Consider the following 16,881-nt stretch of genomic DNA (forward strand, 5'->3'; position numbering starts at 1 on the left):
GAAGGTGAAGATTTGTAGAGGTTTTCAGAAAAGAAGAGAGAATGTTGGGGTGAAGAGAGTGGTGAGAGTAAGTGAGCTTGGGAAGGAGACTTGTGTGAGGAAGTACCAGGAGAGACTGAGTACAGAATGGAAAAAGGTGAGAACAAAGGATGTAAGGGGAGTGGGGGAGGAATGGGATGTATTCAGGGAAGCAGTGATGGCTTGCACAAAAGATGCTTGTGGCATGAGAAGTGTGGGAGGTGGGCAGATTAGAAAGGGTAGTGAGAGGTGGGATGAAGAAGTAAGATTATTAGTGAAAGAGAAGAGAGAGTCATTTGGACAATTTTTGCAGAAAAATAATGCAAATGACTGGGAGAAGTATAAAAGAAAGAGGTAGGAGGTCAAGAGAAAGGTGCAAGAGGTGAAAAAGAGGGCAAATGAGAGTTGGGGTGAGAGAGTATCATTAAATTTTAGGGAGAATAAAAAGATGTTTTGGAAGGAGGTAAATAAAGTGTGTAAGACAAGGGAACAAACGGGAACTTCAGTGAAGGGGGCAAATGGGGAGGTGATAACAAGTAGTGGTGGTGTGAGAAGGATATGGAGTGAGTATTTTGAAGGTTTGTTGAATGTGTTTGATGATAAGAGTGGCAGATATAGGGTGTTTTGGTCGAGGTGGTGTGCAAAGTGAGAGGGTTAGGGAGAATGATTTGGTAAACAGAGGAGAGGTAGTAAAAGCTTTGCGGAAGACAAAAGCTGGCAAGGCAGCGGGTTTGGATGGTATTGCAGTGGAATTTATTAAAAAAGGGGGTGATTGTATTGTTGACTGGTTGGTAAGGTTACTTAATGTATGTATGACTCATGGTGAGGTGCCTGAAGATTGGCGGAATGCTTGCATAGTGCCATTGTACAAAGGCAAAGGGGATAAAAGTGAGTGCTCAAATTACAGAGGTATAAGTTTGTTGAGTATTCATGGGAAATTATATGGGAGGCTATTGATTGAGAGGGTGAAGTGATATACAGAGCATCAGATTGGGGAAGAGCAGTGTGGTTTCAGAAGTGGTAGAGGATATGTGGATCAGGTGTTTGCTTTCAAGAATGTAGGTGAGAAATACTTATAAAAGCAAATGGATTTGTAGGTAGCATTTATGGATCTGGAGAAGGCATATGATAGAGTTGACAGAGATGCTCTGTGGAAGGTATTAAGAATATATGGTGTGGGAGGCAAGTTGTTAGAAGCAGTGAAAAGTTTTTATCAAGGATGTAAGGCATGTGTAAGTGTAGGAAGAGAGGAAAGTGATTGGTTCTCAGTGAATGTTAGTTTGCGGCAGGGGTGTGTGATGTCTCCATGGTTGTTAATTTGTTTATGGATGACGTTGTTTGAGAGGTGAATGCAAGAGTTTTGGAAAGAGGGGCAAGCATGCAGTCAGTTGTGGATGAGAGAGCTTGGGAAGTGAGTCAGTTGTTGTTCGCTGATGATACAGCGCTGGTGGCTGATTCGTGTGAGAAACTGCAGAAGCTGGTGACTGAATTTGGTAAAGTGTGTGAAAGAAGAAAGCTGAGAGTAAATGTGAATAAGAGCAAGGTTATTAGGTATAGTAGAGTTGAGGGACAAGTCGGTTGGGCAGTAAGTTTGAATGGAGAAAAACTGGAGGAAGTGAAGTGTTTTAGATATCTGGGAGTGGATTTGGCAGCGGATGAAACCATGGAAGTGGAAGTGAATCATAGGGTGGGGTAGGGGGCGAAAGTTCTGGGAGCGTTGAAGAATGTGTGGAAGTTGAGACCCAAAAATGGGTATGTTTGAAGGAATAGTGGTTCCAACAATGTTATATGGTTGTTAGGCGTGGGCTATAGATAGAGTTGTGCGCAGGAGGGTGGATGTGCTGGAAATGAGATGTTTGAGGACAATATGTGGTGTGAGGTGGTTTGATCGAGTAAGTAATAATAGGGTAAGAGAGATGTGTGGTAATAAAAAGAGTGTGGTTGAGAGAGCAGAAGAGGGTGTTTTGAAATGGTTTGGTCACATGGAGAGAATGAGTGAGGAAAGATTGACATAGAGGATATATGTGTCAGAGGTGGAGGGAACGAGGAGAAGTGGGAGACCAAATTGGAGGTGGAAAGATGGAGTGAAAGAGATTTTGAGTGATCGGGGCTGAACATGCAGGAGGGTGAAAGGTGTGCAAGGAATAGAGTGAACTGGAACGATATGGTATACCGGGGTCGACATGCTGTCAATGGATTGAACCAGGGCATGTGAAGCGTCTGGGGTAAACCATGGAAAGTTCTGTGGGGCCTGGATGTGGAAAGGGAGCTTGTGGTTTCAGTGCATTATTACATGACAGCTAGAGACTGAGTGTGAATGAATGTGGCCTTTGTTGTCTTTTCCTAGCACCACCTTGCCCACATGAGGGGGGGAGGGGGTTGTTATTTCATGTGTGGCGGGGTGCCGATGGGAATGAATAAAGGCAGACTGTATGAATTATGTACGTGTGTATATATGTATATGTCTGTGAGTGTATATATATGTATACGTTGAGATGTATAGGTATGTATATTTGCGTGTGTGGACGTGTATGTATATACATGTGTATGTGGGTGGGTTGGGCCATTCTTTCATCTGTTCTTGCGCTACCTCGCTAACGCGGGAGACAGCAACAAAGCAAAATAAAATAAATGAAAATAATACTATATATATATATATATATATATATATATATATATATATATATATATATATATATATATATATATATCTTTTTTTTTCCAAAAGTAGGAACAGAGGGGGGCCAGGTGAGGATATTCCACAAAGGCCCAGTCCTCTGTTCTTAACACTACCTCCCTAATGCGGGAAATGGCGAATAGTTTAAAAGAAAGAAAAGAATATATATATATACATATATATATATATATATATATATATATATATATATATATATATATATATATATATATATATATATATATCTTTTCTTTTTCTTTTATACTATTCGCCATTTCCCGCATTAGCGAGGTAGCGTCAAGAACAGAGGACTGGGCCTTTGAGAGAATATCCTCACGTGGCCCCTTCTCTGTTCCTTCTTTTGGAAAATTAAATATATATACATATATATATAGAGGATGGTAGAGGATGTGTGGATCAGGTGTTTGCTTTGAAGAATGTATGTGAGAAATACTTAGAAAAGCAAATGGATTTGTATGTAGCATTTATGGATCTGGAGAAGGCATATGATAGAGTTGATAGAGATGCTCTGTGGAAGGTATTCAGAATATATGGTGTGGGAAACAAGTTGTTAGAAGCAGTGAAAAGTTTTTATCGAGGATTTAAGGCATGTGTACGTGTAGGAAGAGAGGAAAGTGATTGGTTCTCAGTGAATGTAGGTTTGCGGCAGGGGTGTGTGATGTCTCCATGGTTGTTTAATTTGTTTATGGATGGGGTTGTTAGGGAGGTGAATGCAAGAGTTTTGGAAAAAGGGGCAAGTATGAAGTCTGTTGGGGATGAGAGAGCTTGGGAAGTGAGTCAGTTTTTGTTCGCTGATGATACAGTGCTGGTGGCTGATTCATGTGAGAAACTGCAGAAGCTGGTGACTGAGTTTGGTAAAGTGTGTGAAAGAAGAAAGTTAAGAGTAAATGTGAATAAGAGCAAGGTTATTAGGTACAGTAGGGTTGAGGGTCAAGTCAATTGGGAGGTAAGTTTGAATGGAGAAAAACTGGAGGAAGTAAAGTGTTTTAGATATCTGGGAGTGGATCTGGCAGCGGATGGAACCATGGAAGCGGAAGTGGATCATAGGGTGGGGGAGGGGGCGAAAATTCTGGGAGCCTTGAAGAATGTGTGGAAGTCGAGAACATTATCTCGGAAAGCAAAAATGGGTATGTTTGAAGGAATAGTGGTTCCAACAATGTTGTATGGTTGCGAGGCATGGGCTATGGATAGAGTTGTGCACAGGAGAATGGATGTGCTGGAAATGAGATGTTTGAGGACAATGTGTGGTGTGAGGTGGTTTGATCGAGTAAGTAATAATAGGGTAAGAGAGATGTGTGGAAATAAAAAGAGCGTGGTTGAGAGAGCAGAAGAGGGTGTTTTGAAATGGTTTGGGCACATGGAGAGAATGAGTGAGGAAAGATTGACCAAGAGGATATATGTGTCGGAGGTGGAGGGAACGAGGAGAAGTGGGAGACCAAATTGGAGGTGGAAAGATGGAGTGAAAAAGATTTTGTGTGATCGGGGCCTGAACATGCAGGAGGGTGAAAGGAGGACAAGGAATAGAGTGAATTGGATCGATGTGGTATACCGGGGTTGACGTGCTGTCAGTGGATTGAATCAGGGCATGTGAAGCGTCTGGGGTAAACCATGGAAAGCTGTGTAGGCATGTATATTTGCGTGTGTGGACGTATGTAAAAACATGTGTATGGGGGTGGGTTGGGCCATTTCTTTCGTCTGTTTCCTTGCGCTACCTCGCAAACGCGGGAGACAGCGACAAAGCAAAAAAAAAAAAAGAAAAAAATATTATATATATATATATATATATATATATATATATATATATATATATATATATATATATATTATTATTATATATTATATTATATTATATATATATATATATATATATATATATATATATATATATATATATATATATATTAATATTATATATATATATATATTATTATTATATATTATATTATATATATATATATATATATATATATATATATATATATATATATATATATATATATAATATTTTTTTTTTTTTTTTTTGCTTTGTCGCTGTCTCCCGCGTTTGCGAGGTAGCGCAAGGAAACAGACGAAAGAAATGGCCCAACCCACCCCCATACACATGTATATACATACGTTCACACACGCAAAATATACATACCTACACAGCTTTCCATGGTTTACCCCAGACGTTTCACATGCCCCGATTCAATCCACTGACAGCACGTCAACCCCGATATACCACATCGCTCCAATTCACTCTATTCCTTGCCCTCCTTTCACCCTCCTGCATGTTCAGGCCCCGATCACACAAAATCTTTTTCACTCCATCTTTCCACCTCCAATTTGGTCTCCCTCTTCTCCTCGTTCCCTCCACCTCCGACACATATATCCTCTTGGTCAATCTTTCCTCACTCATTCTCTCCATGTGCCCAAACCATTTCAAAACACACTCTTCTGCTCTCTCAACCACGCTCTTTTTATTTCCACACATCTCTCTTACCCTTACGTTACTTACTCGATCAAACCACCTCACACCACACATTGTCCTCAAACATCTCATTTCCAGCACATCCATCCTCCTGCGCACAACTCTATCCATAGCCCACGCCTCGCAACCATACAACATTGTTGGAACCACTATTCCTTCAAACATACTCATTTTTGCTTTCCGAGATAATGTTCTCGACTTCCACACATTCTTCAAGGCTCCCAGAATTTTCGCCCCCTCCCCCACCCTATGATCCACTTCCGCTTCCATGGTTCCATCCGCTGCCAGATCCACTCCCAGATATCTAAAACACTTTACTTCCTCCAGTTTTTCTCCATTCAAACTCACCTCCCAATTGACTTGACCCTCAACCCTACTGTACCTAATAACCTTGCTCTTATTCACATTTACATATATATATATGTATATATATATATATATATATATATATATATATATATATATATATATATATATATATATTTTTTTTTTTTTATACTTTGTCGCTGTCTCCTGCGTTTGCGAGGTAGCGCAAGGAAACAGACAAAAGAAATGGCCCAACCCCCCCCCCCATACACATGTATATACATACGTCCACACACGCAAATATACATACCCACACAGCTTTCCATGGTTTACCCCAGACGCTTCACATGCCCTGATTCAATCCACTGACAGCACGTCAACCCCGGTATACCACATCGCTCCAATTCACTCTATTCCTTGCCCTCCTTTCACCCTCCTGCATGTTCAGGCCCCGATCACACAAAATCTTTTTCACTCCATCTTTCCACCTCCAATTTGGTCTCCCTCTTCTCCTTGTTCCCTCCACCTCTGACACATATATCCTCTTGGTCAATCTTTCCTCACTCATCCTCTCCATGTGCCCAAACCACTTCAAAACATCCTCTTCTGCTCTCTCAACCACGCTCTTTTTATTTCCACACATCTCTCTTACCCTTACGTTACTCACTCGATGAAACCACCTCACACCACACATTGTCCTCAAACATCTCATTTCCAGCACATCCATCCTCCTGCGCACAACTCTATCCATAGCCCACGCCTCGCAACCATACAACATTGTTGGAACCACTATTCCTTCAAACATTCCCATTTTTGCTTTCCGAGATAATGTTCTCAACTTCCACACATTCTTCAAGGCCCCCAGGATTTTCGCCCCTTCCCCCACCCTATGATCCACTTCCGCTTCCATGGTTCCATCCGCTGCCAGATCCACTCCCATATATATATATATATATATATATATATATATATATATATATATATATATATATATATATATATATTTTATCCCTGGGGATAGGGGAGAAAGAATACTTCCCACGTATTCCCTGCGTGTCGTAGAAGGCGACTAAAAGGGGAGGGAGCGGGGGGCTGGAAATCCTCCCCTCTCGTTTTTTTTTTTTTTTAATTTTTCAAAAGAAGGAACAGAGAACTGGGCCAGGTGAGGGTAGTCCCTCAAAGGCCCAGTCCTCTGTTCTTAACGCTACCTCGCTAATGCGGGAAATGGCAAATAGTTTGAAAGAAAAAAAAAAGAAAGATATATATATATATATATATATATATATATATATATATATATATATATATATATATACATATATATATATATATATATATATATATGTATATATATTTTATTTATTTTGCTTTGTTGCTGTCTCCCGCGTTAGCCTCCACACATTTTCAAAGGCAATGTAACGCTTACATTTTAGTACTTTATCATCTCTCCTTTGGCCTTGATTACCATCTGCAGATATACGAGCATGGAATTGAGAAAGAATTCTACTAAGGTACATGTTTTGGGTCCATAGGATCTTCATCCATATAATAAGGCATGGCACTGATGAGGTATTGAAAGAAGCAGCCATCTAATCATTTGTTCTACGTGCCCAGTGTGCCTAGATATTTCGTGTAAGAGCCAACCATCTTGAAGCACAGGTGGAAGAAATACTGCATCCAGAAGTGAAATTCCCAAAAATGAAGTGGCTGCCAGGAAAAGCATACGAAAAAAAACATCCTTCCCTCAAGATCAAATGAGGCACACCGATGCAGGTCGCAGGTGCTCACACCATTAGGAATACTTGTCTCAAAGACCAGATGTGTGATGATTTTCATCATGAGTACCCATAATAAACTTAGCCATGTATTGCCTTTAAAAACAAATGGGTGTGGACAATGTTTTTTACCTTTCTATTACTTCATGATCAAACCACTTCACACCACATATTGTCCTCAATCATTTCATTTCCAACACATTCACCTTCCTCACATCCATACAACATTGTTGGGATTAGTATGCCTTCAAACATACCTATTTTCACCCTCCCATATAACAATCTCTGTTTCCTCAATGCTCTCAGAAGCTTCACCTCCTAATCCACAAAATGAGTACCTTCTGCTTCCATGGTTCCAATCACTGCCATGTCCACTCTCAGGTATCTAATTTTTTATTCAAACTCACACCCCAACAAACCTGTTAAACCTCATAACCTTGTTTTCATGCACATTTACTCATAACTTTCTCCTCTCTCACACTCTCCCAAACTCAGTGACCAACTTCTGCTTTTCTTACTTGAATTAACTGCTTATAACCAAATAAGATCTATATATTTTTTTTTTTTTTTGCTTTGTCGCTGTCTCCCACGTTTGCGAGGTAGCGCAAGGAAACAGATGAAAGAAATGGCCCAACCCACCCCCATACACATGTATATACATACGTCCACACATGCAAATATACATACCTACACAGCTTTCCATGGTTTACCCCAGACGCTTCACATGCCCTGATTCAACCCACTGACAGCACGTCAACCCCGGTATACCACATCGATCCAATTCACTCTATTCCTTGCCCTCCTTTCACCCTCCTGCATGTTCAGGCCCCGATCACACAAAATCTTTTTCACTCCATCTTTCCACCTCCAATTTGGTCTCCCTCTTCTCCTCGTTCCCTCCACCTCCGACACATATATCCTCTTGGTCAATCTTTCCTCACTCATTCTCTCCATGTGCCCAAACCATTTCAAAACACCCTCTTCTGCTCTCTCAACCACGCTCTTTTTATTTCCACACATCTCTCTTACCCTTACGTTACTTACTCGATCAAACCACCTCACACCACACATTGTCCTCAAACATCTCATTTCCAGCACATCCATCCTCCTGTGCACAACTCTATCCATAGCCCATGCCTCGCAACCATACAACATTGTTGGAACCACTATTCCTTCAAACATACCCATTTTTGCTTTCCGAGATAATGTTCTCGACTTCCACACATTCTTCAAGGCTCCCAGAATTTTCGCCCCCTCCCCCACCCTATGATCCACTTCCGCTTCCATGGTTCCATCCGCTGCCAGATCCACTCCCAGATATCTAAAACACTTTACTTCCTCCAGTTTTTCTCCATTCAAACTTACCTCCCAATTGACTTGACCCTTAACCCTACTGTACCTAATAACCTTGCTCTTATTCACATTTACTCTTAACTTTCTTCTTTCACACACTTTACCAAACTCAGTCACCAGCTTCTGCAGTTTCTCACATGAATCAGCCACCAGCGCTGTATCATCAGCGAACAACAACTGACTCACTTCCCAAGCTCTCTCATCCCCAACAGACTTCATACTTGCCCCTCTTTCCAAAACTCTTGCATTCACCTCCCTAACAACCCCATCCATAAACAAATTAAACAACCATGGAGACATCACACACCCCTGCCGCAAACCTACATTCATATATATATATATATATATATATATATATATATATATATATATATATATATATATATATATATCATGTATGACAATACTAAAAATTTGTCAATATTACACATGAGATCTTGAATTTGGCAAGCATTATTAGGAAAAGCATTTAAGAATAACTATATGATAAATGCACAAAAGCACACCTTGTCCTGTCCTGCTCTTTCACAGAAAATGGCAACATCTCCAACGATCATGGGGACACTGCAATATTGGCAAGAAAACTTGCTTTTCTGGCTGGGTGCAGCAGTGTTCTTATCATATGAACGAAGAACTTGACTCTCTCCAGGGAACAGCACTGTCACATCAGTGCCTGGTGCTACTGACATCTTGCCTATAAAAAAATGCAGCATCCATATATCATAATGTAAATGTAGGAAGAGAGAAGAAAAATGCTTAAAAACAATAAGGAATTGAAGAACTGGAGAAATTCCTAGACTGGCTGTTACCAAAAGAAAAATGAGGCAGTAACAACCATAAGAAAACAAACAGGAAAACATAAGGGGAATCAGGTTTGCACTGAAGATACATATCACCCTCATCCTCTCAGAGTGTACATGGGAGTCATGGACATAGGAAAATTCACAAACACGTAGCCTGCTGTCCCATGATGTAGTTGTCTGTTTGTCTGTAATCTTACTAGATTAAACAACCATTACATGAGGTGAAGACAGATAAGTAAGAAGACCCTCCCCCTTCCACTCCTTCTGGCAACAACAGCAGGCAAGGAAATGGATGAAAGATAAATCATGCATTGCTGATGTAAAGCAAGTAAGGACTTTTATATGAAAGAATGAAATGGAATACATATTGGCTAATGCCCACACCCTCTTTCTAAAACCAGTAACTGTACATCCTTCCCTTGCTTTATGTAGAAGATGCATTCTGTGAAAACCTCACACAAAGAGAAATCACATATAGCAAACCAATAAACATGGAGGAAAATAGGATGTGTGCAGCAGCTTTGTGGTCAGCAATGGCAGATTCACCTATTACCTTAATATTATGTTGCTTCTGATGATGAATAAACTGATCTGATCATCTTTTACTTACTTGAAATAGCTCTAGCTCAGCTACTTTGTCTTTTTCACATAAATACCCATAAATCTTCATAGCTTTAGGCCTGAACTGATGGTTACTAGGGCTACTTTTCTTCATCTCACACTCTGTAAAATGAGAGCATTTTCTCTATAGGCAGATTTCTAACTCTTGTGGTCAACTTGGCAGCCTATTCATAGAATAGACCACAAGACTTCAATTTTCTCCGCTTTCTTCTTTATATTGTGGACCGTAGGGTCAACCAAGTCATAAGCATGCCTAAGTGCTGACACTCCCTCATCAGCTTCAGCATGTTGTAGGAATCCTAGCTTCATTTCTTAGGTCAGTGAGAATCTCTTTTGTTTAACTGCTGGTTCTGGGGCAGATGTTGCTGGACATCTGGATGCCATATCAATAAACATAAATACAGCAGGGTGCAGGTAAATCACATTAACAGGTATACCCATATTGCACATGTAGCACAGATCCACACACAATGGTGGTAACTGGGAGAATGACTGGCTGGCTGGAATGTGGTGCACTCCACCCAGGACCCACTCTAACTCTACCCACCAACCCTTAAAGAAGTTTTGGCACATTTTCTGCTGCACAGGACCACATAATAGTGAATTTGGACAAACAAAATGAGGGACTTGCAGAAGTATGTTCCTCATACAACAGAAAAATCACATATGGTGATCCCACATAAAGCAAGGACTGTATGTACTTATATATCTTCATCATTTTCTTCTAGCAAATACCTAAAATTGAAAAATATTTGCCAAACGTTACTGTGAGGGTTTACATTCTTTCTATTTCCCTAATTTGATGGTAACTTGCTCTAATGTTCAACAAGTTCTGCTGTGCTTGTAAAGCAACTTTTTCTCACATTAGTAGTATATCTTTATGTTTTACTCCATGTGTACTGGTGAGTGATTTTCATGCCTTGCACTGCCCAATTTATTCAGAATTTTTAAAGCTTGTATCAAGTCTCTGCATATTCTGTGCATCCTAGAACAAAAGAATTTAATCTCCTTAGTATAACTTTACATTAGTTTCACAGCCCTTCTCTTGTTCTGGCACAAATTTTTCTTCATCCTTTTTATAGTTTAGGGATCAGATCTGGACATCATAATCAAGAAGTGGCGACACAAGAAGAGGGGATACTAATACAGTGCCATGAGTTGTGGCTGTTCATGATGTTTCTTTCTTCAAACCTTACCTCTTTCTCCAAGGCTGGTTTGCCCCATGAGCCTTCAAAGCACACCATCATGGAGGAGGAAGGTTAAAGAAAACTCAACTAAGGTTAGCAAGAGCCCTTACCTTAAAGTTATCCTGCACCACATTAGTGATACACCATCTCCAAGGTGGCAAGCCCAACATCACCTCCTGCCACTTTCTCTTGTACAGCTCCCAATCATTAGCACTCCCTCCCAGTAAGTACCATCATACACCTCTCTTCACTTTCACTAGCAACTTAACTCAGTCAGCTCACCACTCACTACCCTTTTTCACCCACCTGCTACACACATCTCTTGCACAGCAATGGTTCCTTAAATATTTTCCATTCCTCACTAACTCTCCTTCATTAATTTACTTTCACCTTTTGCCACTCTTCCCTGGTATTTCTTCACACATGTCTCTTTTCCAAGCTCACTTACTTTCATCACCTCTTTTCTCACTCATGTCGTTCCCTCTTTTCTGAAAACCGCTACAGATCTTCACCCTTACTTCCACAAGGCAATGGTTAGACATCCCACCAGCTGCCCCTCTCAATACGTTCACATCTAAAAGTTGTTTTTTTGCATGCCTATCAGTTATTACATAATCCAATATTGCCACTGACCATCTTTTCTACTCATCTATATACATACAATTATGTATGTTCCTCTTTTTAAACCAGGTATTCCCAATCAACAGACACCTTCAAGCTGTTCACCATCTCCATTCACCTTACTGTAAACCCCATTCCCCCAGGTATACCCACATTACCTACTCTTGCATTTAAATAACACATCACTATTACCCAATCTCTAGCATCACAAATGCTAAAACACTCACTCAGCTGCTCTCACAACACTTGCCTCTCATCACCCTCCTTTTCGAGGCCAGGTGCAAAAGCACTAATAATCACCAACCTTTTGCAACCTACTTTCATCTTTATCCACACCAGTCTGGAACTCATTTCCCTAAGTTCTTTCACACATACCCACAACTCTCTCATTCTTTCTTTCATTCTTTCTTTCACAGGATGGACATGGTAACACTAAGAACAGCTGTCTGAGCCTTAGACTATAAAAGATCCTCATTTGGTTCTTTCCTCTGTTCCTTCTTTTGTAAAGTAATATAGGAAGGGAAGATTTCCAGCGCCCTGCTGTTGCCCCTCTCAGTTGCCTTCTATAACTCACAGGAGATATGTGGTTAATATTCTTTCTTCCCTACTGCAGGGATAGGGGAGAAAAAATACTGCCCATGCATCTCCTGCAAGTTGTAGAAAGTGACTAAGAGAGGTGGGAGCAGGGGTCTGCAAATCTTCCCTTCCTGTACTACTTTCCTAAAGAAGTAACAGACGAAAAGGCCAAATAAGGATCCTTTTTCTCTGAGGCTCAGTCATCTGTTCAGGGAAATACACTAATGCAGGAAATAGCAAAAATGTGTGAAAAAACAGAAAGGGTCACATATGTACAATCTAGGAAAAACTTTATGAAACATACTAAATATACAAAATATACATGAACCACAACACTGTACAGTCATTTTCTCCATACTAAGCAAACAAGTTAGGTGAGACTTTGTCTCTCCTTACCCTCATTGTTAAATCATAAATATCTGCATGTCACTCTTTATGCAGAAAAAAGCAGCATTTAAGATGAATTATACTACTTAATATCTTGTTTTTAAATTAGGATTTCAACTATTATCTTAAATCAACTTAAATACTAATGAGAGCAACCAGAATTCTCACCTGCTAAGGTATCCATGCGAGCCCCATAGGGAGCCTGCATAGCTTCTACAGTTGCAATGTTTCCATCCTTGGCAGTCATTTGCTGCACTGGTACCCTTCCTTGGACAGCCATTGAACTTTCAGGCCTCCCAGCACTACCTATATTATCTGCAATGCTAGCCTCTTGACTGTTCAGGATTCTTGTTGGTTCAGACACACCTATCTGGTAACCATGAATAGTGGTCTCCTTGAAAGGAGTATAGGGCTGTTGAGCAAACATGTTGCCCTGTTTACCTGGCATACTGCTTTCCTTGCCTTCCGGTATATATCTTCCCTGACCTGGCATGAGGCCCTGTTTACCTGGCACAGAGCCTTCCTGACCTAACATAAGACCCTGATTATTTGGAGCATAGCCTTCCTGACCTGGCATAAGGCCCTGCTTACCCAGATTATAACCCTCCTGACCTGGCATAAGATCTTGCTTACTTGGTGCATAACCCTCCTGACCTGGCATAAGATCTTGCTTACTTGGTGCATAACCCTCCTGACCTGGCATAAGACCCTGCTTATCTGGCATATAACCAAGCTGACCTGGCATAAGAGCTTGTTTATCCATAACATTACCCTCCTGCCCTGGTAAGAGACCCTGTTCACATGGCGCATAATCTTCCTGGCATGGCATGAAGCCCTTCTGACCAGGAACAAAGCCCCTCTGACCTTGTAAATAACCCTGGTGACCAGGCACCCAGCCTTGCTGGCCTGGCATGAAATTCTGTTGACCTGGAGTACCAGATTGTACAGTTGGCACAGTACTAGGATTACTAGTCTGTTGACCATATTCAGCACATTGCTGACTTTGTATGTTACCAACATGGTCCTTAACAGCATCATCTGGTCCTGAAGCATCTGCCTGTGCATAAAAAGAACACAAACAATTCACTGGGTACTTGTAATGTCATTACATGGTGTCAAAATTTTCAATCAATGCTACCATTTTATAGATTATGAACTAAGGTTCTACTACTGCATGCTAAAGAAATAAAATCATATTTTAAACATGGTTCACCAGCCCTCAAGTATGTGACAGACTGCAGAAATCATTGCAGTATATCAAGAGAAGGATAACAAAAATGCAATGATAAGCATGAGTGGGTTATCAAAAATGCATAATCTCCCATGAAATTTCAAATACGTGGTTTATGTTGTTTTGTTTTTATGCAATCATAATGTAAGATCTTAACACATCAAAATTCTCACTTACCTGTTGACTTCCACTGATATTGAGATCAGATATATCTGCTATAACTCCATCAACAAGTCGCTCAGTGCCCAAACTTCTTATTGGTTGACATGTCCTAGGAGCTATCCCGTACTGTTCACTATAAGCAACGGATTCTCCCTTGAAGTTACTCGGGCCACCATACTCTTCAATCATCTTTCCCATAAATCTTTCTCTTAAACTAGACCTCTTATTATCCATCTTCTGATCATCAGTGCAGATATGGTTGTCAGTCTCAAGCATGCTGTCTGTAGGGGTAACCCCATACACTGGAAGACTGCCTGTTAAGGTGTCAGGGTTATAACTGATATTCCCATTCTTATCGATACTTTCAACAGAGCCTTGTGGAAAATTCCTTGCCAGCTGTTGGGGAAGTAGTGGTTGTGCCAGTGATTTGGCTGGAATACCAACAATTTCTTGAACCTGTCCTTGCCCAGCTACCTGTGTCTTGATACGTTCAAGATAAGCATGGAAACATTGCAACTCCTCAGCAGGCATGTTATCACATCGCTGAGCTGCATCCATATCATACAGGGGAAGCTGTTGCTCAAGTTGCCTTCGACGTTCTTTGGCTGCCTGCAAATATTTTTTATTATGTATTTTTCTTTCTATATTTCTATGCCAACATTCATAAAAAGCAGAATCATGACTAAAAATTTTCTATCTCAAAAAAGTCACACCTTCATTATCAATATTTCATAGTTTCCTGCCAAGAATAGATGAAGAAAAGGCCACATCCACTCACATCCATTCTCTCGCTGTTGTGTGTAATGCACCAAAACCACAGCTCCCTATCCACAACCAAGCCCTACAGACCTTTCCATGGTTTATCCCGGATGCTTCACAAGCCCTAGTTCAGACCAATGACAGCATGATGAGGACCCAACATACCACATCATTCCAATTCACTCTATCCCGTGTGCACAATTCATACCTCAATATTTCTTACGTATCATAGAAGACGACTAAAGAAGGCAGAAGCAGGGGGCTAGAAACCCTTTCTTGTATTTCAATTTTTAAAAGAAGGAACAGAAGAGGGGGCCAAGCAGGGAGTGCTCATCCTACTTGAAGGCTTAGGCTGGGGAATAATGGCTTGGAAAAGTCTTGGGAGTAAAGTCAGGGGTTGGTGAAAGGACAAGAGCTAAGGAAGGAGTATCACTACTCCTGAAAGAGTTGTGGGAGTGTGTGATATTGGGTAAGAAAGTAAATTTTAGATTGATGTGAGTAAAACTGAAAGTGGATGGAGAGAGATGGGTCATTATTGGTGCTTATGCACCTGGTCATGAGAAGAAAGATCATGAGAGGCAATTGTTTTGGGAGCAGTGAGGGAGTGTGTCAGTAGCTTTGGTGCAAGGGACCGAGTATTTGTGATGGGTGATTTAAATGCAAAGGTGAGTAATGTGGCAGTAGAGGGTATAATTGGTCTACATGGGGTATTCAGTGTTGTGAAAGGAAATGATGAAGAGCTTGTGGATTTGTGTGCTGAAAAAAGACTGGTGATTGGGAATACCTGGTTTAACGAGAGAGATATACATAAGTATACGTATATGAGTAGGAGATATGGTCAAAGGGCATCATTAGATTATGTGTTAATTGATAGGTGTGTAAAAGAGAGACTTGTGGAGGTGAAGGTGAAGATTTGTAGAAGTTACCAGAAAAGAAGAGAGAATGTTGGGGAGAAGAGAGTGGTGAGAGTAAGTGAGCTTGGAAAGAAGACTTGTGTGAGGAGATTGAGGGTAGAATGGCAAAAGATGGGAGCAAATGACATGAGGAAAATGGGTGAGGAATGGGATGTATTTAGGGAAGAAGTGATGGCTTGAGCAAAAGATGCATGTGGTATGAGAAAGGTGGGAGATGGGCAGATTAGAAAGGGTAGTGAGTGGTGGGATGAAGAAGTAAAGTTGTTAGTGAAAGAGAAAAGTGAGGCATTTGGATGATACTTACAAGGAAGGAGTGCAGATGACTGGGAGATGTATAAAAGAAGGCAGCAGGAGGTCAAGAGGAAGGTGCAAGAGTTGAAAAAGATGGCAAATGAGAGTTGGGGTGAGAGATTATCATTAAACTTTAGGGAGAATAAAAAGATGTTTTGGAAGGAGGTAAATAACATGTGTAAGACAAGAAAACAAATGGGAACATCAATGAAGGGGGGGAAGGGGGGATGTGATAACAGGTAGTGATGAAATGAGGAGTGAGTATTTTGAAGGTTCGTTGAATGTGTTTGATGATAAGAGTGGCAGATGTAGGCTGTTTTGGTTAGGGTGGTGTGCTAAGAGAGAGGGTCAGGAAGAATGGTTTAGTTAAGAGAGAAGAGGTAGTGAAAGCCTTGCGGAAGATGAAATCCAGCAAGGCGGAGGGTTTGGATGGTACTACAGTTGAATCTATCAAGAAAGGGTGATTGTGTTGTTGATTGGTTGGTAAGGATATTCAAAGTATGTATGGATCATGGTGAGGTGCTTGAGGATTCGTGGAATGCATGCATAGTGCCACTGTACAAAGGCAAGGGGGGTAAAGATGAGTGTTCACACTAGAGAGGCATAAGTTTGCCGAGTATTCCTGGGATACTATATGGGAGGGTACTAACTGAGAGGCAAGGCAGTGGGTTTGGATGGTATTGCAGTGGAGTTTATTAAAAAAGGGGGT

The 16,881-nt window shown here is 40.8% G+C and overlaps 1 protein-coding gene across 5 annotated transcripts in view; it reads right to left on the reverse strand.

Annotated features, from left to right (window-relative positions):
* The window catches only part of LOC139750954 (uncharacterized), a 72,234-nt gene that overhangs the window by 12,907 nt on the left and 42,446 nt on the right, over positions 1-16,881 (reverse strand). For all 5 annotated transcript variants that reach the window (XM_071665894.1, XM_071665891.1, XM_071665893.1 and 2 more), the window contains exons 5-7: positions 14,224-14,817; positions 12,984-13,872; positions 9,127-9,314 (exon numbers count right to left, since the gene is read on the reverse strand). In XM_071665894.1, coding sequence (XP_071521995.1) covers positions 9,127-9,314; positions 12,984-13,872; positions 14,224-14,817 — 1,671 coding nt within the window. The remainder of the gene's footprint in view (positions 1-9,126; positions 9,315-12,983; positions 13,873-14,223; positions 14,818-16,881) is intronic.

Source organism: Panulirus ornatus, chromosome 10 (genome assembly GCF_036320965.1).
Source record: "Panulirus ornatus isolate Po-2019 chromosome 10, ASM3632096v1, whole genome shotgun sequence".
NCBI lineage: Eukaryota > Metazoa > Arthropoda > Malacostraca > Decapoda > Palinuridae > Panulirus > Panulirus ornatus.